At 38.2% G+C, this 23721-nt stretch overlaps 1 protein-coding gene across 2 annotated transcripts in view; it reads left to right on the top strand.

Moving 5' to 3' along the window:
• The first annotated feature begins 1199 nt into the window (after window positions 1–1199).
• arhgap24 (Rho GTPase activating protein 24) overlaps window positions 1200–23721 on the top strand; it is a 69328-nt gene continuing 46806 nt past the window's right edge. Inside the window, exons 1-2 of one of the 2 annotated variants that reach the window (XM_008424527.3) lie at window positions 1200–1681; window positions 14366–14584. In XM_008424527.3, coding sequence (XP_008422749.2) covers window positions 14381–14584 — 204 coding nt within the window. In that variant the 5' untranslated portion in view covers window positions 1200–1681; window positions 14366–14380. Of the gene's footprint in view, window positions 1682–14191; window positions 14287–14365; window positions 14585–23721 lie in introns of those variants that run through there. The other variant, XM_081613421.1, reaches the window with a different exon arrangement.

Raw genomic sequence — 23721 nt, 5'->3', positions numbered from 1 at the left:
CATCTCTACGCAAAATTAAAGTTTAGTGAAAAGGATTTGAGGGTGAATTTATTTGTATTGGTCAACAAAAAAAAAATGATTCTGATGCAGGAAATATTACTGCAACATCTAAATAAATCAGGGGTAAAGGTAAAGCATGTGACTTCAAAATGGAAAATAACTCTAAGGATGCCACAAAGCTGCTCTTTGTGATGAGCAGCCGTCACAAAGAGCTGGTCTCAGTTTCATAGAAAATCTGTGAGCAGAGCACAGAATGTGTGGTTGAGCCAAGAGGAATGGGCCAAACCTGCAGCAAGTCATTGCAAGATAATTGTGCAGCATAACCAAAAAGTTTGACCCAAGTCAAAATGTTTGAAAGCTAGGTTTATGGTTAGTTCTTCTGCCAAATACAAAGGAAACGTCGACTTAGAAAGATGAAGAAATTAAAGTAAAAAAAAAAAAATCTCAAAAGTATTCTCCCAAAATTCTGGAAATTTACAAATTGAAAAAATTCTATTAATCCTAATTTCAACACTGTATCCTAATGTTTAAATACTGCTCAAAAAAATGAATGGAACACTTCAGTGTTCACTTAAATGTTAAAGTGTTCCCTTTATTTTTTTGAGCAGTGTACTTTGTATGCATGCATCCAGAGGGGAAATGCTGCTCCTTAGTAGAAATGTTCTCGAGAAGGAACCATTGCATCACTATGGAGCGAGAAAACATTTAGGATAGTCCCAAATAAACAAGACTGTAGTTTCCGTGGTGTGTATACAGCTGGGTTTTCACCAAAGCGAGGGCCGAGACTTAATAAATGTTTGTTGAGCTGCATTTACACAGCCATTAGTTCATGTCATCATTTTGAAGACACCTTGGAACTGTGCTGACTCCCTCCGTCTCCCTCCACTCTCTGTGTTCGGGGTTAGTCACAGATGATGAATGGAAAATGCACATTTTTTTATTCCTCTTTATGATTCATAGGAAAAAGAAAATTCTCGGCTGTTGATTCAGATGTTTAAAATGAGTGGAAGACCGTTTGAAAGGTCAAAAAGCTCCCTTTTCCGTCTGTTCATTGTGGAATACAAGAGAAAGTCAGAAACACTGAGCTGGTTTCCAACACAGCTCTCGTTCTAAGACTTCCTCAAACATACTCATGCACTCTTTCTCCCTCCCTCTCCTCCTTCCTCCTCCCTCTTCTTCCTCCTCCTCCTCTCTGTAGCCAACTACACACAGCCTGAGCCTCACCAGGCAGAATGACTGGAGGAGTTGGGGCTGCATTTTGCAGTGCCTGGAGTGAGACTTGTGTGCGTGTTTTTGTGACTGTGCAGGTCTCTGGGTGGACTTCAGCTGTAAGGGTACCGTGCCCCCCTCCCCATCCCCATGTGTGTGTTTGACCGTGACAGTCGTCCTGAGCACAAGGAAGACTTTTCTCAGAATGCAGATGGCGTGAGCAGCCAGGGTAAAAGTTTCTAACAGCTCACGTCTGAGCCTCGGCTAATTCAGTCAGTCCGCTCTGCACAGTCTGACTCAGTCAGGGGAGAAACAGCAGCAGCCGGAGCAGCTGAGAGGGACTCCTACTTGAGCTTGTCTCAGACTTGGATTTCTGTTGTTGATTGATTACCTGTCAGTGGACTGGAGACCGTAGCTGTGCATCACCAGTCAACAGAGCCGAAGGATTCAACAAGGCTGTCTGTGTAAGAAGGTGGGTCTGGCTTTGTTTCGGTGGTGGTTTTGATCTCAATTTCTGTTCTTTGGAGGCGTAAATATCTATAGTTCTCTATTATGTGAGTGTGAGAATCCGAAAGGGAAATGTGTAATATTCACCTCCACATAAAAAAATAAACAGCTGTGACACATTTTGCAGCATTGCAGCATCTGAGAAAACAACTAACTACAATAACTTAGTTGACTGAAAAAAAAGAGCCGTCTGATCAAGAGTTGACAGTTTAATTGAATGATCGATCATGTAATGGCAATGTGACATATTATTACAGATTAAAATCGGTAACACTGCAAAAAGGACAAAAGTTATTAAAATGCACAACACCTGTGGCTTCATTAGACCAGAGCTTTACATGCTTCCAACAGATTTCCATATATTTCTGCTGTTTTACATGCAAGATCCCTACTAGATCCTTCCAAAGCAGTGACGTCTGTCAGGCTTTTGGGTAAGCTGAATATGCTATAACTCTATTATCTCTGGATTAATGTACCGGTCGTGTACCAAGTGCCAGGATCTCACTGATTGCAAGTGCTGACAGGCTGGACTAGACCAAAGTAAGATGTGGAAAATTGTTGAATGATGTGAAGATGGACTGCAACTGACAGGTCAGAGATGTTGATAAAATGGCTTAAAGGATGGAAAATTCATCTCTGCAGCTTCTGTCCGCTGCCGGCCTTGTGGCTTAATGGAAAAGGGAAGATGTGAAAGCAAACAGGGGGACGGGCCGAGGTAAAAGGAGGGATGATGACCCTCCTGCACTAGGAATGTATGCAGCAGACACAAGCTGTGCTGCTGGAAAGCCACAGGGATCAGGTTCCCTGTGTCAGCTGCTGGTTCGACTGATCCCTGATCTGACTTTATGATATCTGCTTATGAAGAGACGGAGGGGGAAGACTAGCACTTGAACAACATGGGGGTAGAGATCACTTTGGCGGTGTGAAAAAAACAAACAAAATAAATACATTTTTCGGAAACACTTGTTTGTGTCCTGTTAGGTGAGTGCAGAGGACAAAAAACAAAACCAGGCAACAAAGATTCATGAGAAGGAGCTGAAATATGACACACAGGTGCCAGAATTTGAGAGGTCAGTTGATAATGACTGCATTTCTCACCTGTGTTTCTTCCTAGAGTGCCTTGTAAAAAGTATTTATAGCGCTTGTGCTGTTCTACATTTTGTCACATGAAAAGCACAAACTAGAATGTATCTTATTGAGATTTTATGTAACACAAAGTAACACATAACTTTGAAGTGGGGGGTAAAATGGCACGTGTTCTCAAAATGCTGTATAAAGAACAGTTTTAAAGATGGGTTTCTTTTAATCTGATACCTTTAAATCAAATGTCAATCAACAAAGGAAACCAACTAACTGATAGACTGAGTCCCCCTGTGTGTAATTTAATCTCACTAAGAAATGAAGCTGTTATGTAGATTTGTGGGAGAATATTAGTGAACAAACAAGATTCATCCAAGAAGTGTAGCCGACAAGTCAGGGAGAAAGTTGTGGAGAAGATGAAAGCAGATTTAGGTTATAGATTATCATTTCAAATCCTGGGCATCTCACAAAGTGCCAATCAGTTCATCGTCTGCAAATTGGAAAGAGCATGTCACAATTGCTAACCCGCCAAGACAAGAATTTCCACCTAAAAAGATGAGTGGGGAAAGAAGTGACTCTGGAGGAGCTGGAGAGATCCACAGATCAGATGGGATTTTCTGTTGACAGGTGCCAGTGGGGAGGCATTAATTAAAAAAAAAAACATGCCACACTTTTCAGGTTTGAAAAACTTTTAAAAGTTTGTAATGTTTTTTTTTATTTTCCTTTACAATGAGAAGCTCCATCGCATAAAATTCCTATAAAGTAACGTTTGTTGTTGGTGACAGAATGTGGTGAGGGTTAATGGTTCAATCAATCAATCAATCAATCAATCAATCAATCAATCAATCAATCAATCAATCAATCAATCAATCAATCAATCAATCAATCAATCAATCAAATTTTATTTGTATAGCACATTTCAGCGGCAAGACATTTCAAAGTGCTTTACATAATTAAAATAAAAACAGGAATAAACAGTGAGAAAGAGAAAAGGATTTTGAAAAAGATTAAAACAAACAAATAAAAAAATTTAAAAAAAGATAAAAACATTAAAACCTCAGAGTTTTAGTTAGAACGCCATCTAACAAGGGTACTCACACCTTAAAACCTTCATTAAAACATAAACAGTGAGAATAAGGAAATAAAAAGTAAAGACAAAAATATTAAAAACATCAAAGACATCAAAACCCACTCTAATCCTAATTTAGCCATAAGCAACTCAGGTGGGTTTTAAGTTGAGTTTTAAAGGCACCCAGTGTTTCAGCTGTTTTACAGTTTTCTGGAAGTTTGTTCCAGATTTGTGGTGGATAGAAGCTGAATGCTGCTTCTCCTCGTTTGGTTCTGGTTCTGGGGATGCAGAGCAGACCAGAACCAGAAGATCTGAGGGGTCTAGACGGTTGGTACAACAATAACAGATCTTTAATGTATTGTGGTGCTAAACCGTTCAGTGATTTATAAACTAACATCAGTATTTTAAAGTCTATTCTCTGAGCTACAGGGAGCCAGTGTAGGGACTTTAAAACTGGTGTTATGTGCTCTATCTTCCTGGTTTTAGTGAGAACCCGAGCAGCAGCATTCTGGATCAGCTGCAGCTGTTTGATTGATTTATTAGTCAGACCTGTGAAGACGCTGTTGCAGTAATCAATGCGGCTAAAGATAAACGCATGGATGAGTTTCTCTAGATCTCGCTTAGACATAAGTCCTCTAATCCTAGAGATGTTCTTCAGGTGATAGAAGGCTGACTTTGTGACTGTCTTAATGTGGCTCTGAAGGTTCAGGTCAGAGTCCATCACTACTCCCAGGTTTCGGGCTGATCGCTGGTTTTTAGTTGTAATAACTGAAGCTGTGCATTGATTCTGGTTCGCTCCTCTTTAGGTCCAAAGATAATAACTTCAGTTTTGTTTCTGTTCAGCTGGAGAAAGTTTTTGGCACATCCACACATTGATCTGTTCTAAGCATCTATTCAGTGATTGGATGGGTTCAGAGTCACCTGGTGACATCGTGATGTAGAGCTGTGTATCATCCGCATAATTGTGGTAAATCCTATGTCCTGTTATAACCTTAGACAGTGGGAGCAAATAAATATTGAAAAGAAGGGGTCCTAGGATTGAACCTTGGGGTACACCCAAGATTATGAATTATTTTGCAAATCCCCAAGTTGTCCATGGATTATTCTCTTTCTACTTATATAATTGCCTCTGACTTAAGCTACCGTACCTCTTTTCTTAGCATTTGACGTGTATATCATTGATATGAGAAAAAGAATTTAACTGTAATTTAATTTGCATTAGATGGATTCTAATTGCATGCATTTATATTTCTACTGGTGTTTGCTGTGAAGTGTGTAGCAAGTGTAGCAAGGAACAGGATGGCACTAGATTATTAAAAAAAACACACACAACGAGGGATAGTTAACAAAAAATAGCAAAACATTTTACTATATTATAAACATGAAATTGTTTCATTAAAGCTTGTTTTGCTCTCTTTGTGTCAGTGCACTGTAGGATTCTTTTTTACCCTTTGGCCAAATATCTGATGTGTTTCACCATGTGAACCACTGCTGCCAGATCTCCAGGGGTGGCGGTGGACACATAAAGGCTAAAACTGAAAGGGAGAAAAAAAAAATACCCTGAGTAATTAAGCAGCATGGACAAACAGCGGGGCGTGGAGCCACACAGCTGAGAGAGAGATACACATCCATAGTTTAAAGAAAAAAAACTTGAGTGCAGCAACAACACAGAAACCCAAACAAAGCTTAAAGGAAGAACGGCATACAGCATAAAGTGTGTACACATAGTGAGGCGCAGCAGAGAAACAGGATGGTAAAGGAGGACAGGAAGAGAGGTGAACAATATTCATCAAAATAAACTGAGACTTGTAACGGTGTAAGTCCCTGCAGTTTACTGGTTCCTTTGTTATTGCCGCTGATAGATTGGAAGCTGTGGCTTATGCGCGGTTCTGCGCTGAAGCAACAGTAAATATCATTCTAATTTGCTTTTTTTAAATACAAATTCCCAAATGCCAAGTGAGGCAAAGATGCAGAGGTGCATCTCACAGATTTAACATGCTTCTGCATTCACTCTGCAATTACTTTGTAAATGAACATCATTATTATTAGTCATGCTCCTAGAAGCCAGAGAGAATGTATTATCCTATAAAACATCCCTTAATATAAGCTACTGGTTTTGTATGTGCTGTAATTACTTTGCTTAGCGATGAAAGGACTACCATGGCTATTGGCACAGTTCTTTGTTGTTGCAAAGTAAACCTAAGATGTGAAAGCGTGAGAACTGTTCAGTTCAAATACACCTCTATACTTTGAGACTATTTGCTCTGCTTCACCCACATCAATATTTGGCTTGCACGTAATGTGTGCTGCGCAGTTCATAACACTTAAAACTTGCCACATTTTAACATGTTACGACCACAAATTTCAATTTGTTTCACTGTCTTTTATGGTAGACTGATTTAAGAATTAAAGAAAAGAATTATGTATATATACTGTATTTCTTACCAATATACATGGAAAACAATCTGGATTTGTATGCAGCCCTTCTTCAGTGTAATAACAACAGAAGGTCTGTTGGGGTGAGTTTTACACTTAGAGACTCATATTTTGTTTTTTCTTCTAATTCTTTACTCCAAAATACTTCCAGGTCAGTCAGGTCAGATATGAACATGGTAGTTACTGTTAACATCAACAGCTTGCTACGGATTTCCAATCAGATTTAGATCTGGACTTTGAGCCATTCTAAAACTTGAACATGAAATGATCCAAATCACTCATTAACCAACGAAGAAAAGTACAATATGTACCTGGTACCATCACAAAGATGTCTTTAAGAGCGCAGTCAGTGTTAATTTTTCTTCATATACATACAGTTTTGCATTGGCTGTCTTAAAAACCAAATAATATCCATTGTTTTGTGGGAATATCTTAGAGTCAGTTTGGTTTCTTACACACAAACGAATGCAATACAATCTCACACAAAGCCTTTTTCGTTGGACATTCTTCATACGTTTTCCAGTATTCTCGTTTCAAAGGACAGCCACATCAGCAGTAATCTTCATTCAGCTGCAGTAGTCTGTCAGACACATGTAGAATGAGTCAGCCAGTCGAAGTCAAAGCGTAACCCCTGTCTCTCCACAGGCCTGCTGCTCAGTTACCAGACATGCATTGACACATGGCAGGGCAGAAAATGGGAAAGGGTGAGCCGGGGGTGTCAATGTATCACCGTGGAGCTGGTGGAGGGGACACATGTGGCGTAGACAAAATAGACAGTGACTCATCGGTGAGCTTACTGGGAACACCATTCTCTATTGAATTGATCCTTCTGTGCTTGTGATATTAAGCACCTCTCTGCCTCTCATCTCTATCCATCCGTCTACTTTATCGACTCACGTTGAGCCGTGTGGGTAGCAACTGTTCCTGAACGACACTCTCACCCCTAATGAAGTCCCCTCTCTCAAATCCTGACCTCCTCGTAACCTCCTCTTGTATTAAATAATACTGGACTTCATTTATGTCAGCATTAGGCAAATGTTTGCTTTCACGTGTAAAAAACATTGTCATCTGAGGATGTTCTGAAAGCCCTTCCTCTTTCACGTCCTCCCCCGATGATTAGCGGCAGCAGCAACAACACAGCAAGAAACCTGCTGTCGTCTCACCTCTGTGTCTTTCATGGCAGGAGTCTACCGGCAGCGGACTGTGCTTGAAGTGCAGCAGCTTTGGCAGGCAAGGTTTATATTTGTCTTTGACACTTGTGGGTCACAGGGGCCGTATTTTGTGCCAGCTCTAAAAGAGGAAGTTGCTTGGGGATATTTAAAGCACTGACAGAACTGACTGACAATGTATGGATTATGTTTCCACTTGTGGTTTTTTTCATGTTTTCTCACAATTTTTTTTGCTGGTTTATTCACTTTCCTCTGTAAAACAAGGGAAAATGTAACTATTAAATATAGGCAGGGTCTGTCATTAAGGTGGTTCTGCCAGCTGAGACCTGCTAACTATCTGAGTAGACTGGGTTTGCAATAGGACATTATTAAAGAAACATAAGGCTGTATGCATTTGATTACTGAAAGTATATGTAATGATAGTAGAGATTAGTCAATACATTTTGTGATTATTATGTTTTACATTTGGTGTGGACCAAAATGAGCTTATGCAAAGAAGTAGCTTCTGAAATGAAGACAGTATAAGACAACCACGTGTTGCTTAGTTTTAAGCTGCTAAACTGTTTAAGATCAATTATTACAAACATTTTGAGACTATTAGTATGTCTCATGTCTTGGACAACAGAGTGAAACTGATAACTCAGCTGTCAATCAAAACAAGACATCAAGCAATGTTTACATCCTGTATAAATCTGCTGCTGTTTGCTGGTTGGTTAGCCAATTCAGCCAGTTCTTACAAATGCTTCTTCCTCTTTATGGCTGAAAGGGGATTGGTGGTCTGTTCCCTTCTTCTCTGTACTCAATATCCTTGAAAACAGGAAGTGAATGATGTTCCTCGCTTTTAGACCAGTATTACTGAAGCATAAATATTTGCATAAAACTATGTATGTAGGTGCTGCAAATAAATTGGCTCAATTTCAAAAGCAAACATAACAAAACTGCAATTTTAAACAATGCAAGTGTTTATGGTGGATGGTGGTGATGAAGGATTTTAGCTTAGATATATTAGTGGTCAAACCAAGCTTCTTATGTATAAGAATTTATTTTTTTACAAATGAATCCAGAATGAATTGTAAGTTTCCTTTTGAAACTGATACAAGGGCAATGTCATCAGCGTACTGTGGCACTATGAGGCAGATGGTGGTGCTTTAATCTTTGGCCCTGAATATATTTATGTTTACAAGTTGGCTACCCATTTGTTAATAATTTTGGCTCTTGGGGAAATGGAGAATGGCAGCAATGAAAACAGAGAAAAGTGACGACACCTGCCTCATTGTACAAGAAGATAGAGCTGGTGCACAGTTTACAGCAACGTTTTACATTTTTGTAATTACGTTTTTGAATATTCATTCATTCATCAACTTCCTGAAGGAGTACAGCCACAACAGCAAAAGAGCAGAAGTATTGAAAGGTTGTTAGTTAATATCAGTCATCAGTCATTAAGTTTTACTGCTTCAGTCTACGATGCTTCTTAACCACTAATTCACTTTGCCCTCAGTTGCGCAATGTTTTGCTGTTGTAATCGGCTACTTCCTGTGGTCTCTGAAATTCCCAGCTTTGGCCAAATGATTGGAAAACTGTCTTTATAGTCTTAAAAAAAACCCTCTTGCACAAGTTTAATTTCCCAAAGGATGGGTTACTCTCTACAGAGAGGCCTCAATCTACTTTCTCTCAGAGTCACACAATTCAAACAAAGATGTCTCAAACAGCAGGCTTTTGTGTGCTTCGGGCCACAGGACTTTCCCATATAGAGAACAAACAGTCTGTGTAAGCACTCAAACATAGCAATCTCTAGATGCTGCCTTTTTGCATGATCCTGTTGAATTATTACTGAAAGATCTAATTTCTGTGATCCATAATGCAGCTAACATCTGGTGCATATGACAATTGTGAACGTAGTACCTGCTTAATGGTTGCTATTGCTTTCATTAAACACCATTTGTTACATCGCAAATCGTTTTATAATCATCAAATGTAGAAGTCAAATATAGGATCTTTTATCATTACCTCAAAGTGCAGCTGTTGTAATTGCATAAGAGTTATTAAATCTCTCTATATTTATGATTTCACAGACAGACGGTTATTTTTAAATCAGCATGCAGCAGACGTCCCCAGAGTCTGACACCGACTGTCCGCTCATGCGCTGCTGGTCGACGCAGTTAGACATAGACTTGGTCTTAATCCTCCTGCGCACAAATGGAAACAAAATGACGATGACTCGAAAGACATGTTGCTCTCAAAGAAAATGCTTTCCATTCTCCTCTCTTGCACTTGAGGATTTTGAATACGTCTGGTTTAATGTGGCTACCGCCAAAGCCACAAACTAGGGTGCACCCTGCAAATAAATTACATGCCACAACTCCTCAGAGGTCTGATTTGCAGCTAACTTTGTGCTGTCCTGCCGGACGCACAGTGTTTATGGATGCACTGGTCTCTACTGTATACTGAACTGTTGTTGTTTACAGAGAAGGTCAGAGTGGCTCTTCCCACAGACTTCTCGGAATGGTGAAAGTTCGGAGGCATGCTGTGAGAACATCCTGGAGCATGCTTTGACTCAAGATGTCACTGGATGCTGTTTCAAAGCTGCAATAGGGACCAAAAAAAAAAAAGCCATAGATGCTATCCAGTCGTGTAAAAGGAAACATGGATCTCCAACGCAAAATTTTGTACAATGCAAAGTTGTGAATTTAAAAAAAATTGCTGATTGTGTTTTGCTGGCGTTTGGGCCAATGATATCCAAGGGACTGAAGAATGACATGCTTTGATTTTTCAGCTTATCAGTGATAAGTTGATATTGATGAATACTATACCAGATGACCAAATTTGGACTTAGATTGAAGTATTTGAGCTGATGTATTTAAGCCAAAATTAAATTTGGATAATCTTTTCCCATTCTCCCAAACTCTGAATAGCAAAGCTGAAGCAAAACAGTAATTATGACTGTAAGTTGGTTCAGATATTTCGCACCAAGCTGTTATGTCCCGGTCATAATATTTTCATCTGATTGGCATACGTCACCTTCAATAGTTATGGGATTTACCAGCAAAGTTGCACTGCATGCTGTCTGAACTGTACTCTGTAGAGTTCCCAAATCTTTTGGCTTCTGGCCCAATAAATAACAGTGGAGAAGACAATCTCGACTTGTTGAATTGCAACCCAAGTGGGGTCCCAACCCCAACATTGAGAACCACTGGTTTAGTTTATTGGAGCTGTTGGAGCAATCTTTCTGTTTGAACGATGGCATTGTTTCTGCCTTTTACTTATCAAAGCTGACTGGAATTAGATGAAAATATAGACTGTGCAGTAGGTATGTGTGCAGAGATGCTAACTGGTAGGAAAAAAAAAAGTTGGTAGTTGCAAATCCTCTTTATGGAAAGTAGTGAACAGCGGAAATGATTTTATAAGAAGCTGATTTGAAAGTACTGCGGAAAATAAGTTTTCTGAAACCCCTGCAGTGTTCTCACATACGATTCAAAGGTTTTACTGCAGCAATAAGAATACAAGTAAACAACTCTGACAGAGAGAATTTGATTAAAAAATTTATTTATAAAGACAGCGCAGAACAAGTAAAAATGCATATGGACATACTAAAATTATGTGATATGTGTACAATATATTTTGTTTCCAAAGATACGTGCATGTGGAAGGTTTGATCTTAAACTTAGAACACAATAACAAAACAAACAGAAAACAGACTATGTGTTGCTGAACATGTGGTAAAATACAGTGATGGATGGATGGATGGATGGATGGATGGATGGATGGATGGATGGATGGATGGATGGATGGATGGATGGATGGATGGATGGATGGATGGATGGATGGATGGATGGATGGATGGATGGATGGATGGATGGATGGATGGATGGGAAAAAAAATCCCTCATTGTTATTTTTGAACACAAAAGCTTATGCTTAAATATTTCATATTTGCCTGGTTAAGATATTCTGTTTCTGCTTTTCCAGTCTTGCAGCTTTACCGCAAGACTTATTTTAAACTATCTTGTTTCGCTGCTTATTTTGGAGACTGTGAATCAAGGGGGGAAACGCTGCCATAAATAGGCAGCACATACATCTACACACAGGTGTCTCACAGGGACGGGGCAGACGTCTCCACCACGCTGGTTTCAATCTGCTGAGTGGACACAACAGTCAGGCCATTTTGGGTTTTTTGCAATTGTTTCATAAAAATGCTCAGAGCTACATCTGGCACCTTTAGGATGATTCACAGGAACAAAGACTAGCTTCGTATAAATTAGAGTTTTGTAAATAAATCAGCCATCTGATCTTTTGAGTCTGTTAAATTGTAAACAAGACAAGATGATATTTTTTAATTAATTGACTTGGGTAGTTGGTTACAAGTCCATGATTTGCAGACTAACTGATTTTCTGTCCTCAAAATATGTGTATGTGATTGTCCTGATCAAAATGCGTACATTTCTTTCCACTGATTCCTTTTATGCTGTTATTTATACTCTCAACATGCCCACAGAAAATTTATGAGAATGTATTTCCTGCAGACAAAGGCCTCAGTGTGATGTAAATTTGAACTTATATTGCTACTGTCAACCACCTACCAGTTATTTACACCAAGAGACACAGAAGTTATTTATGGTTTCAATTCATACTGCAACACAGATCAGTCCCAGCAGAGCTGTTGCAAAGTCCTGTGCAGAAAACATGATGTTGTGGAGCTAAATGCTATACCTTCACCCACACATTGAAAATTCATACAAAATTGTTTACCTGATTTCTGTGCAGGTATGTATCTGTTTGTCTGGCATTTATAATATAGTGGAAACAGGTGAGTTCCTCTGGTGCATGTTGGGTAATCCTATGAAATAAGGAATTGTTTCTTCCACAAACTTATCCTACTTTTGGAAGAAGATTCCACCCTGCTTTGTACCCATATTTAAAGATTTCAAAAGAGAGGAATGGAAGATAATATGTAGATTAAAACTCCACAATGTTGTCTTGGAACAAATATTTCTTGTAGAAATTCAGAGGAGTGAACATACAGGAACATGTGATTGCCATTGTCCTTCTACAGGGAATTATAAAAGTATTCCCTCCCCTTGACCGTTTGAAGTTTTTCAACATTTTGTCACATTACAACTACAAACTTTAATGTGTTTTACTGGGATTTCATGTTACAGAGAAACACAAAGCAGTGGATATCCCTAATCACACAACTAGATGCAATCCGATCCAGCCAAATGCCTTCAGAAGTCAAGTAATTGGTGAAAAAAAATTCAACTGTATGAAATTTCACTTTGGTGTATTTCCAGCTATACAGTAAAGGACTTAGAGGTTTGTGGGAGATCATCATGAACCAAGACACAAAGCTAGCAGGTCATGGCTCAAGTTGTGGATGAATTTAGAGCAGAGTAAGGCTATAAACTGCTTTTCTCAGGCGTTGTTCAGTGAAGAGTATAAAACAAATTCAAACCAACCAAGACATGACCAGCCACCTAAACTCACAGGTAAAGAAGTCCTTGACAACTGGAGTATCTAGAGAGATCCACAGCTCAGGTGGGGGAATCTATTTTCAGGACAGCTGTATAGATGACGCCCACAGTTACTCTTTATTTTGTTGCTCAACTAAGCTTGAGCAATTTTGGACAGGGGAAGCAAAAGTTTCAGGTTCTGGAAACGTAGTCCAAAACTACAGCAAAAGGTAGTTCTGCAGAATAAAAACACACTTTTCAGGTTGTTATGTGTAAAAAAATAAAGTTATAGACACACCTTTTCACCTTTCACCTCACAAATATGAGCTACATATTGTCGATATGTCCCATTGAATCCCATCAATACACAATGGAGTCTGTGGCTGTAACATAACTGTGAAAAAGTTTGATGCTTTTGCAAGCCACTGTACAATGGGACTCTCCATGACCACAGAGAGTTATGATTGCACCACAGCAGACGTGTCGCACTTGCTCCACTTCTGCAGAGCGGCATCTGGTCCTCATCTGGACCTGGGGGCTGGTTGGACATCCCCCAAGCCAAGCACAATGAGCGCCACTGACAACATGGCAACGCTCAGAGCTGACAGCAGCAAAACTCAGCACATGTCACTGACTAAAGCAGAGGTATGTGTGCTGATATGGAAACAAGATGTGCAGAACGTTGTTTTTTTACTCAGTATGTGAAGGGCAATGTATCATAATTGCAGATGTGAAAAAGGTTAGCAGTCGGTTAATAGGTGAACTGTACCTAAATTATGCTAAGGTGAAAACAAGAATAAAAAGTCATCCCCAGCTTGCTACACCTTGTGCTTGCAAAGTAGAAATTGTATTTGTTTCTACTGACACTATTTCCAAGAACTAAAATAATGTTCAAGATTAGAGCGTTCCAGTAATGTTTGATACTCTTGTGGTTGTTTGTTTCTTTCACTTTTAAACTTTTAGTTACTTTTACATATTTTTTTTTATTCAGTAACCAGAGTCACTTGTAGGATTTACAAAGTCCTTACTCAACCGTAAGTACTTGTTTCACCTTGTGGATAAAAAAAAAAAAAAGAAACAAACTGTTATAATGGTAATTTTGATGAATATATCTGTTTGTACTGAAAAGTTAGTAGACAGGGTTTAAGACACTTAGAGAAAAATGGATAAGCCAAAACAATGAAGCCTGACAGGCCCAGCAATTCATGGGAAGAAAAAACTGAAGGAGAGGCTTGGTCTGTGCACTTGTTATTTGCTTTTAGTTTTTCCTCCTCCCACAAGTTCATGTCTGCCTTTGTGTCATCGTGTCTCTCAGCCTACACTGGTTCAGCCTCCATAAAATGAAAACACGCAATTAGACTTGCACAGAAGTTCGTGTTATTAACAAGCAAAATTCAGAAGACAAACTCTTCAGCCTCTGCAAGTCGGATAACTTCTATTTGTTTTTAGGTTGAAGCTGCCGCGATGGATGACCAGAGCGCGTCCCACAACAGCAGTCCTCAGCGCTGCGGAGGTCAGTCCAGCTCTGAGGGTCAGAGGTCAAACGTGATCAAGTGCGGTTGGCTCAGGAAGCAAGGAGGTTTTGTGAAGACGTGGCACAGTCGCTGGTTTGTTCTCAGAGGGGAGCTGCTCTACTACTACAAAGATGAGGAGGAGACCAAACCCCTGGTAAGACTCTGAAATTATGTCAGAGATGCTCACTGAAACTTTCTTATTTTGAGTTTTAAACAGGCAAACAAAAATAAAAAAAAGAGGGAGAGAAAAAAACCCACCAATGTTATCCATGTCCCACTGTATCAGCTTATTTTGGCCAAACCCATCCATCCAATAGGAAATGATTCGGGCGTTGTTAAATCAGTAACTAAATGTTATTCATAAAAAGGGTAAATTCTTAGAATTAATTTAAAAGCTAAATAATTCTAAGCTTTCATTGACTAAAGTGAAAATCAAAGGATGGTTTGTTGCACGTTAGAGTCTGCATTCTTCTAATGCCACAACATAAAAGGTGTCAGGTGAGCTCTAAGAACTAACACACACACCCAAGTCTAAACTGGTGGTTCCAGATACACTGAAAAACAATAACACAGAAGGGCGTGCAGTGAGGAAAGCTGTTAGCATATTTTTGTGTAGCATTTTATTTTCTTTTATCACACTATAAATGAGAAAAATTATATTCCTAAAGTAAACACTACATTTATTGCTATCTTCGCTTAAAAAAAATAGTAATAATATTCAGATAAATTAGCTCTTTATTGTGTGAGAATAATCTCACATTGAAATGTTTTGAAAAATACAATATTTACCTTTACGTGGCAAAATAATCTAATGTTTTATCAAACACCATTTGTACAGTTACAGAGAATTGCATCTTGTGGGTCACCAAGTCTCCATGACAACAATTAGACGCAACCTACATAGCAACCAGAAATGTCGGAAATAAAAAAAAATCAACCCTCTTTTGGCGACAACCTGTTGTAGAGTTACATAAGGAAGCAACGTGTTTGACTTGTTTCTGCAGTTGCAGCTCCAGTTCACACAAAAGTTGCAACCTACCATAATAAAAGCTTAAAAAGCTATCATTTAGGCTTGGGGAGTAGTAGTGATTTATGAGGTAAAAGCAAAAGTAAAAATGTATCTTTTTACTTTGAGCATTAAACTAATCATTAACCAGATTATTTAAGTAATTCTAACTGTCCTAAAAAAATAAAACATTCAAAATGGTAGCATGTCTGTACAGTAGCCTACGAGTAAATATCTTATTTCATGGGTGCAGTTATCACTCTTCTATCTACATTCTCGTGCATACAAACTAAAATCGACGTAGGATATCACAATTACATCACATGTTAGCATCGTGTTGCACATTCTGCAGCATTTCAGCTGTCATTGGAATTCAATTGTAAAACCAGTGCTTCATTTAGTATCTTTAGCCACCTTTTGTCTTTTCACACTCACTCTTATAAGAGTTTTACTTAATTTAATTTTACTTATACGAGTAAGATATATTATCTTATTTTAAGAAAAATTATCTCAAGTAAATAAAATGTTACTTGACACTGAATTTCTTGAAATAGCGTAAAATGTTCTTATTTTAAGAAAAATGTTCTATGTATTAAGAAAATAAATCTCATATATTCTATTTGTATTAGTAAAATTGGCTTGTTTTAAGTACAAATACACTAATTTTAAGATATTTGTAGGTTTATCTTGGTTAGATATTTTTTCTTGTTTTACAAAATCTTGACAAGATACATTTTCTTGTTCTGTTGGCAGATAATTTTTCTTATTTTAAGAAAATTATACCCTATTTTGTACTTTTTTTTCTTGTTTTTGAAAGGGGACTTTTTGCAGTGATATACCTAAATCTAGTTTATTTTTATTGTTGCATAGGATTAAAATATATATTTTATCATAGCTTTACTCAAGGTTCTTATGCTAAGACAAAAATCCAAAAATTGATCCTGTGAATACTGGAACAAGAGATGTTATTGGCTTGCTGAAATGAAGACATGAGTTCAATTACTTTTAGCATCTTTATTACGTTTAAGTTTCACATAAACACAATAAAACATGACTACTGGTCAGAATTTAAAGTCTGGATGGGCATCTGATTCTGAAACAATCCTGTAAAATGACAGAACAATGACGATCTGACACATCTGCCGCACTAAGAGTCAAGCAAACCAAATTGTCCAAAGCAAAAAAAAATCTTGGGATTAGATGTCAACAATAGGAGCTTCCTCCGCAATGAACTTCTTCCAATCAGCCATAGCCTTTTATATGTGGAAGTCTTGCCTCAGTTACGGACGGCGTTCTCAAGACATCTGTCAGCTGCACAGAGAGGAGTGGCCACACACAAGCATGCTGAAAGGTGTAGTAGCTGTGATGTCCTCCTTTCAGAAGATCAGGGCAGGCATGGTTCCAATGGCCAGTAGAAAGTTGGTTTCACGATCACCACAGAGCTGGAAAGTGGTCTTGTTTGAAGTTGTTGGGTCATCTGCTAATTGGAGCACAGACAGAAAAACAATCACAAAACAAACCACGTTTAAGGGACTAATCAGTGTAATGATGAATCAGTATCATAAATTTCTTACCTCAAGAATGTGAAGGATGCCGTCACTTGCAATTCCCAAAGTTTCTTGTAGATGGTGCAATACGTGATTGACGATGTGTCTGGCATAGGCTTCACCATGGCAACAGTTTGGTTTACTTGAAAAATAAAACAAGTCTTATTTTAGTTTATGTGCTCAATTACAATATTACATGAATTCAAGATGGCAAGAAAGTTATTTTAATTAAATCAAACAAGGACTACTTAAATTCACCAATCAAAAATGGTGTTTAAAATATCCTGGTAACAGTGTGGAATATCTAACCTAGGCTTTTAGACTCATTGCATTTAAGTTTTTAAATTACAGCACATCAAACACCCTCAGTTAGTGAAATACTAGGCGGAATTGCCCTTTAACCATTTCCCGAATCAGAAGCTACGAATGAGAAGCCATCTTAGCTATGTTAAAAAACGGAAGCTACCAAGAACTCGTGTCGATATTATTTTTAAGCCACAGCTATTGTGGTTAATGACTGTTCAAAGCTCATATTCACAAGAGCGGCTCTTTAACCGCGGATGAAAATTGGCATTTCACGACATGCTAACTAGCTTCAGTTAGCTTATCTTAGAAAGACAGACAACTTTAAACTTACCTCTGAGTACAGCAGCTGTAGGGTCTATACACGTAAAAAGGTCCTCCATCTTCATTCATGTCTAACCGAGATTAGAGAATTTGCCAAAAGAAAATCTTATAAAAGTACAGTAGATAAAAGCTTAGTTAGGCTGTTACAACTGAATTAACCGTTAATCAGTGCAGTTAAATGATCTCTGGCGTTGCCGTCAGTGATGTGCGGATTGATACTGAAATATCGATTCTTCCGATACCAGAACTTAATTCTTTAAAATCTATTGTCAGATCCAAGGATCAATACTTTCAACACTTTAGTAATTTGAGATAATGTAGATTAACTAGAGTACGTTAGAAAGTAACTAAATTATTGAGATCTTGCCTAAATGAAACGTTGTTAATGGGAACTACTTTTTCTTCCGCATGGTAAATATGTAATGTGTAAGGACGTAATGCCCAAGCGCAGCGTGCTGCTGACGCTCACTCACTCAGAAATGAACATGTTGACAGATTATTAAAAAAAGTGACATGGAGCTATTTCAGCTGTCATTTTATAGTAGTTTTAATAATTAAACAAGGATGTATTTAGTAGGGTTATTACTTTACTAATTTTCTTTTTTTTAGTTTGCAACTCGATTTTCACATGTTTTGTATATTTCAGCTGAATTAAAATAGCTTATAGTAAACGAGATTGTTGTCTCAATATACTTGAGTTTAAAATGAGTGCATCAGAGTACATTGTGTTCTTTTTATGAAGCCAAGATATGGATTACATTCATTTTTTATTTAATTAAGAAACAAATTAACTGTCTTTGCACAAAGTATGGGATCTGTATTGCCAATACCAGCTTAAATTTTACTCGGTATTGGATCGGAAAGAAAATCTGTTGTATCGAACATTAATACTATCTCACTGCCATTTTGGGCGCTTTCCCATTTGGATTGTATGATGTCATAAAAGGGGTTACAAACATGATGAATAAAATATTGTTGAAACTAATATTAATAACTTATAAAGTAAGAATTTGAAATATAAACCAAAAGTTAAAATATTTATCATGACATTGAGCTAATCAATATTGTTGATTCTAATCTCATTGTGTGGAATACCAGCCATTTCAAATCACACATCAATAGAAATTTCATGACATGTCAGTAAGAGGTCCCACATCTTGCATCAAGAAGATCAGATTAAGGTCCTTGGAGCAGATGGAAACATGCCAAGAATTATCTTGATATATAAACTGATATTGTCTCTGAAATTGTTGTGTTAAATGTCAACCGTTTAAATATTAAATTATAATTTCCAGTACACTCTGCCAACTTATACAAGAGTATAAGTTCATGGGGTTTTTTATTTTTCATTGTCAATAACACAAAGGATTCCATTTTGGACATAGTCTGTTTTAATTATCTGAATACATTTCATTAAGTATGTGATTTCGCTTTATGTGCTTGAAATAAGAAATTTTTACTTATATAAAATAAGTTCTAAACTTTAAGTTTGATTGGTAAATATTGATATTCTAGATTCTAGCACATATTTACTCATAATAAGTAATATTTTCTTAATATTAAGCTTTTATATCTTACTGAGATAATTAAGTACAAAAACACTTAAAATAAGAAAAATATTCTAACATAAATCCCTCTTGGTGAGAAAAATTATCTTGTCAGAAAGAAAACAAGAAACATCTCCTTAATTTAAGATATTTAATCTTACTAAGATTTCAGTTTTTGCAGTGTACTTACTCGTTAGGTGCTCAACGAGGGCTGTTACCAACTTGTATTTCCAACAGGCAGAATAACAGAACAGAAGCTCTTCACAAATGCACAAGAGACCTCATCTTTCTCACTTAGCTTTTCCGTCCAAACAGTATCCCCCCTCTTCCAGAGGAAACTCGAGCGCAATTGAAACTTTCACTTTGCTCATCCGGACACACACTTCTTTGGCTGATTTCCTAGCACGAAGTTCGGCCAAGCCAAAGCCACATCGGCAGTAAAAGTCTCAGAAGGTTGAATCTCCAGACCTGGCCAGCAGGATCTGACCTGCTGGCCAGACAGGAGGGAGAGTTATTCTTCACTGTTAGTTATGGGAGCTCTGGGTCTCGGGGCGTTCATTTATAGTGGAAGGTGACTTTATACGAGGTCTTGGTGAGGTCACTGTCCCAACGCTGTCGCCAAAGTCGCTTCTAATGAACGCTAAAGCGAAATTACAAAACTGCTTTTGTAGCCCATCTTCCGGTTTACTCTTAGCAGATTTATTACTGCACCTGCTCGCTTTACCACCTGGAAAACATGGTTTGCTGCTTTCCTCCTCTGCCCTACTTCTCAACCAAAGCCATAATGAACACCTGAAACTGCTACGTTTTTGCAGCGAATAGAGGTTTGTACTGAAACTGGGTCAGGTGTTGAGGCAGAGGAGCATTGAACATTCTGATACCACTGTGTCTTTGACCTCCAACTCAGAGCTGCATGGAAGGTAATAAAAGTAACATTTCTCACCCAAACATAGTTTTAACCCTTGTGTTTACAAATGGGGTCCAACCGACCCAACACACGTAAAACCTGTATCATTTGCCACAGTCCTCCATGTTTGGCTCTGTCCTCGCACGCAAAAGGGTTAAAACAAATGCGAGAAAAGTATCCCAGTGCCATTACTTAAGAGAAAACACGTGTAGGGCAAAGAGGAGTCTGAGCAGCACCAACTGAAAAGTGTCCCATCATTTAACTTCCCAAGATCAGGGAGAGAGCAGGTCAAACCCACACGCATGAGCGCCGAAATCCGCCAAGACACACTTAATGATGGGCCTGTCACAAGCTACGAACTTGATAAAACGGAGGTGTGAAGCCATATCTAGATCAGCTATTAATTAAGTCTCTGCCTCGCTGTGACTTCTCTATTTGTTCTGCTCCACATTGCCCTAATTGCTGCCTCCCCCGGTCGGAGAAAGAACAGCTGCCCTTTTCTGTTGCCTGTGGAAACATGAAAACATGAAAACTGCAGCCTGGTTAGCCAGGTACTATCTGTACTGCACTAATCTGATGATACATTTTTTTGAAATTAGGGGAAAAAAGCACAGAGTCGTAGAAGCAGAGCTACTCCAGTGATTTATAATAGTAATTTTGTTTTTGTTTTTGTCAAAATGCTGTGAAATCTACTAAAATGACAACTAAAGTAAACTGTTTTAAAACTAAGGAGATAGTTTGTATCCCTATAGGAATGCTACTGCAGATTTGGGAGGATGTTAAAACGGCAACTTTTTAAAACCGGGGAGGGGTCCGTGCCAACTTTACACTCAGCCAAATTAGCATACAATTTCAAGAGCCACTTGGAGATTTAAATAGGAATTCAAATTCTTTTAAAAAAGACATGTATAATTACTCAGCTAATAAAATGACTCTAAGAAATTGTAGCATTAGCCCTTAAACTGGTGAAATTCTTGGACAACTCAAGCTTCTTTGAGAAAAAAAAGAAATTAGCCTCTTCCCCGGTTTTATCTCAAAGGTATTTTATTATTCAATATCATTAACATATTCATTGCAGCCTTACTGCGTCCAGGGATGATACCTCTGAGGAATTCAGATCTGCTTAGATAAGGTTATTTGAGAAGATGTGTTCTTTTGGCCGCCGTGGGCCAGCGGTCCTTTACAGTGGGGCCAAACCTCTCGGAGCAACGTGAGGAATCTGAAGAATGGAAGTCAGATGGAGGTGAAGGGTCATTGAAAAGCACGCAGAGGGCAGGAGCACGTGTAGGCTCAGCATCAACATGCCATCTGCCTGCCCGCACTCGTCCGTGGAGACGTATGCACGCTCAAGCGTGCGGGTGTGCTCACTGGAGATTGTGAGGCGCGCACTCACACGCGTGCACTCGCGTTTCATCTGGCTCGAGCACACAAACAAAGACAACCACTCATGCAGCAGCAGAAATGAGATGATTATTGTAATTTAAGCCACTCAGGATTGGACCCGGGTATGCCAGCGAAGCAAGAGAGGGGTTAGACGACATTATGACTGAACAGAAGAACTATTGGTGAATACACTAAAAAAATTTAATGCAATAAGGAATCAGAGACAAGTTAAAATTGTATTAAGATATTATAATTCCAGCCACAACAAGTCTGGGGATGGATAAATAATTAAAATTCACAGGACTGAGGAGTCACATTGAACTCAGACAAAATGAAAAGTAGCGACTTCTTATAATGAATTACATCAAATCAATAATTCAGCAGCACGATGGAGCTCTGAAAGTGTTTTGTTTTCTCTGCATAAAATGGAAACTGCTTGACCTTGGCATTTAGCTGGGGGTAAATAAAATGCCACTGGAGTTGTAGGATCGTGAGTTGTGCAACAGTTCATCTTTTCTCACATTTGTCCGTATTAAAACAGTAACTCTGTTGTCACTTTGATGTTGACTGTCACAGAAAGCTATCCGCAAAATTTGAAGACACCATAACAAAGGCCGAGTGAAATGCTAAGAAATGAACATCCCCTGATCTGATCTGATCTGATTTTGAGCCACAGACTAAATTACTAAGTTACTAAATTCTCTGTAATTTAGTAACTGAATTCATTTTCTACAGCAGCCTAAATACACTGTTGTTGGAAAGCCTTTTATTATCACCAAGAGACACTTTGCTTTCTTGCTGTCCATGTTTGTAGAACAGACCCTGAAGTATAATTACTGTTTTCAAAGAAACATTGTCCGGGGACAGCTTTGTTTGTCACGCTCTGCATTTTTGTGTTGGAAGGAAACTCACAGCAAGTTTGTACAAGTTCTGCTTTTTCCAAAAGATGACGTGGCAAACAGTGTCAAATACACAGCCAGGTGTAGCATTTTGTTTTCTTTTTTCAAACAATGTGAATCTTGTCCAAGTTATGCAACGTTGAATTCTAGTTGATATACTTCATCCTGCATTCCATTGGAGACATTTAAGTCACATCTTTCTGGTGGCGGCTGCTGCTGACAATAACATATCAACGGTGAAAGTGGGATCTTGCTTCTATTCACAGATTAAAGTGGAGCTGTTTTTATTGGGAATATCATCAGATTATTAATTGAGCGGGATTGATTGGTCATTGACTTTAGCAAACCAATGATTTTGTTATTTTCAGTTTGAATTACAATTGAACTCCTGCTAAAAAAAAAACAAAACAGTAACTTCACAAGATTCCAAGAAGAACAAGCAATTTCCATGGATTTATTTTGGTTCTATCCTTGTTGTACATTGCAGTATCAGCTGTATAATAATATTTCAAATATATTTCATCCATATTTGGTCTTCCTTTTTTTTCTTGATTAAATAGAGAAAGAATAGACAGAACAATATGAAAGTCTTAGACGACACAGGTTTCATCAGTGGAGTTAAGGAGAAGCATTTATCTCTAAAATGACACAAATAAACATACTAAAAACACGCAAACTAACATAAGGCAATAGAAATAGGGCATTAAATCTACGATAAGCTTTTGTTTTTGGTATTTTTGGCTGAAAAGCTGACTCGTGCAAGATATCAGACAGTAAATAAAAAAATGTCGTCAAGACATAAAGTGGGTATAAAAGTGGTGATTATTGCCAGGTAGCATTTGTATGGATACACAACATCCCATGAAATGAATACTGTGCTGACAGTGCGGAATAAGAGCTCTTATGAAAGTTATACATTTTCATTCTCTTTAAAACTTAATGATATTTCTCTGGACCTAAACTGATCCATCCCATGGCACCGCAAAAGGTGGTAGTCACATTATGTTCCCCAGCGGTATTCACTGTCCCCAGATGAATCTTCTCACTGTAATAAAACCACACCTGACATGCAGATGTCTCAGAGTGCTGTAGAGCTAAGCTTTAGTCTCCTATATTTGTATAACCGTTTGGTATTTTTAGTGTCCAAATGCGATTGATATTTGCAGTGTATGTACATTCCATTTGAAATGTTTCCATTCGGCTTGTGACGGTTGTTAGTATGATAAGCGTAAAGCCTATTGAAGAGTTTGGATCACTTTCATTTTTCCATTGCACAAACAAGTCATAGTTAAGGGTTGGTTTGTACAGGGATGCATAGTGACTTCAGTATTTGATTATCACAGTAAAATTGTCTTACAGGAGACGTATTTCTGTC

The sequence above is a fragment of the Poecilia reticulata genome, chromosome 12 (genome assembly GCF_904066995.2).
Source record: "Poecilia reticulata chromosome 12, P_reticulata-male-v2, whole genome shotgun sequence".
Taxonomy (NCBI): Eukaryota; Metazoa; Chordata; class Actinopteri; order Cyprinodontiformes; family Poeciliidae; genus Poecilia; species Poecilia reticulata.
Note: the sequence above shows the minus strand (reverse complement) of the source record. Positions and strands in the feature narration are given on the sequence as shown.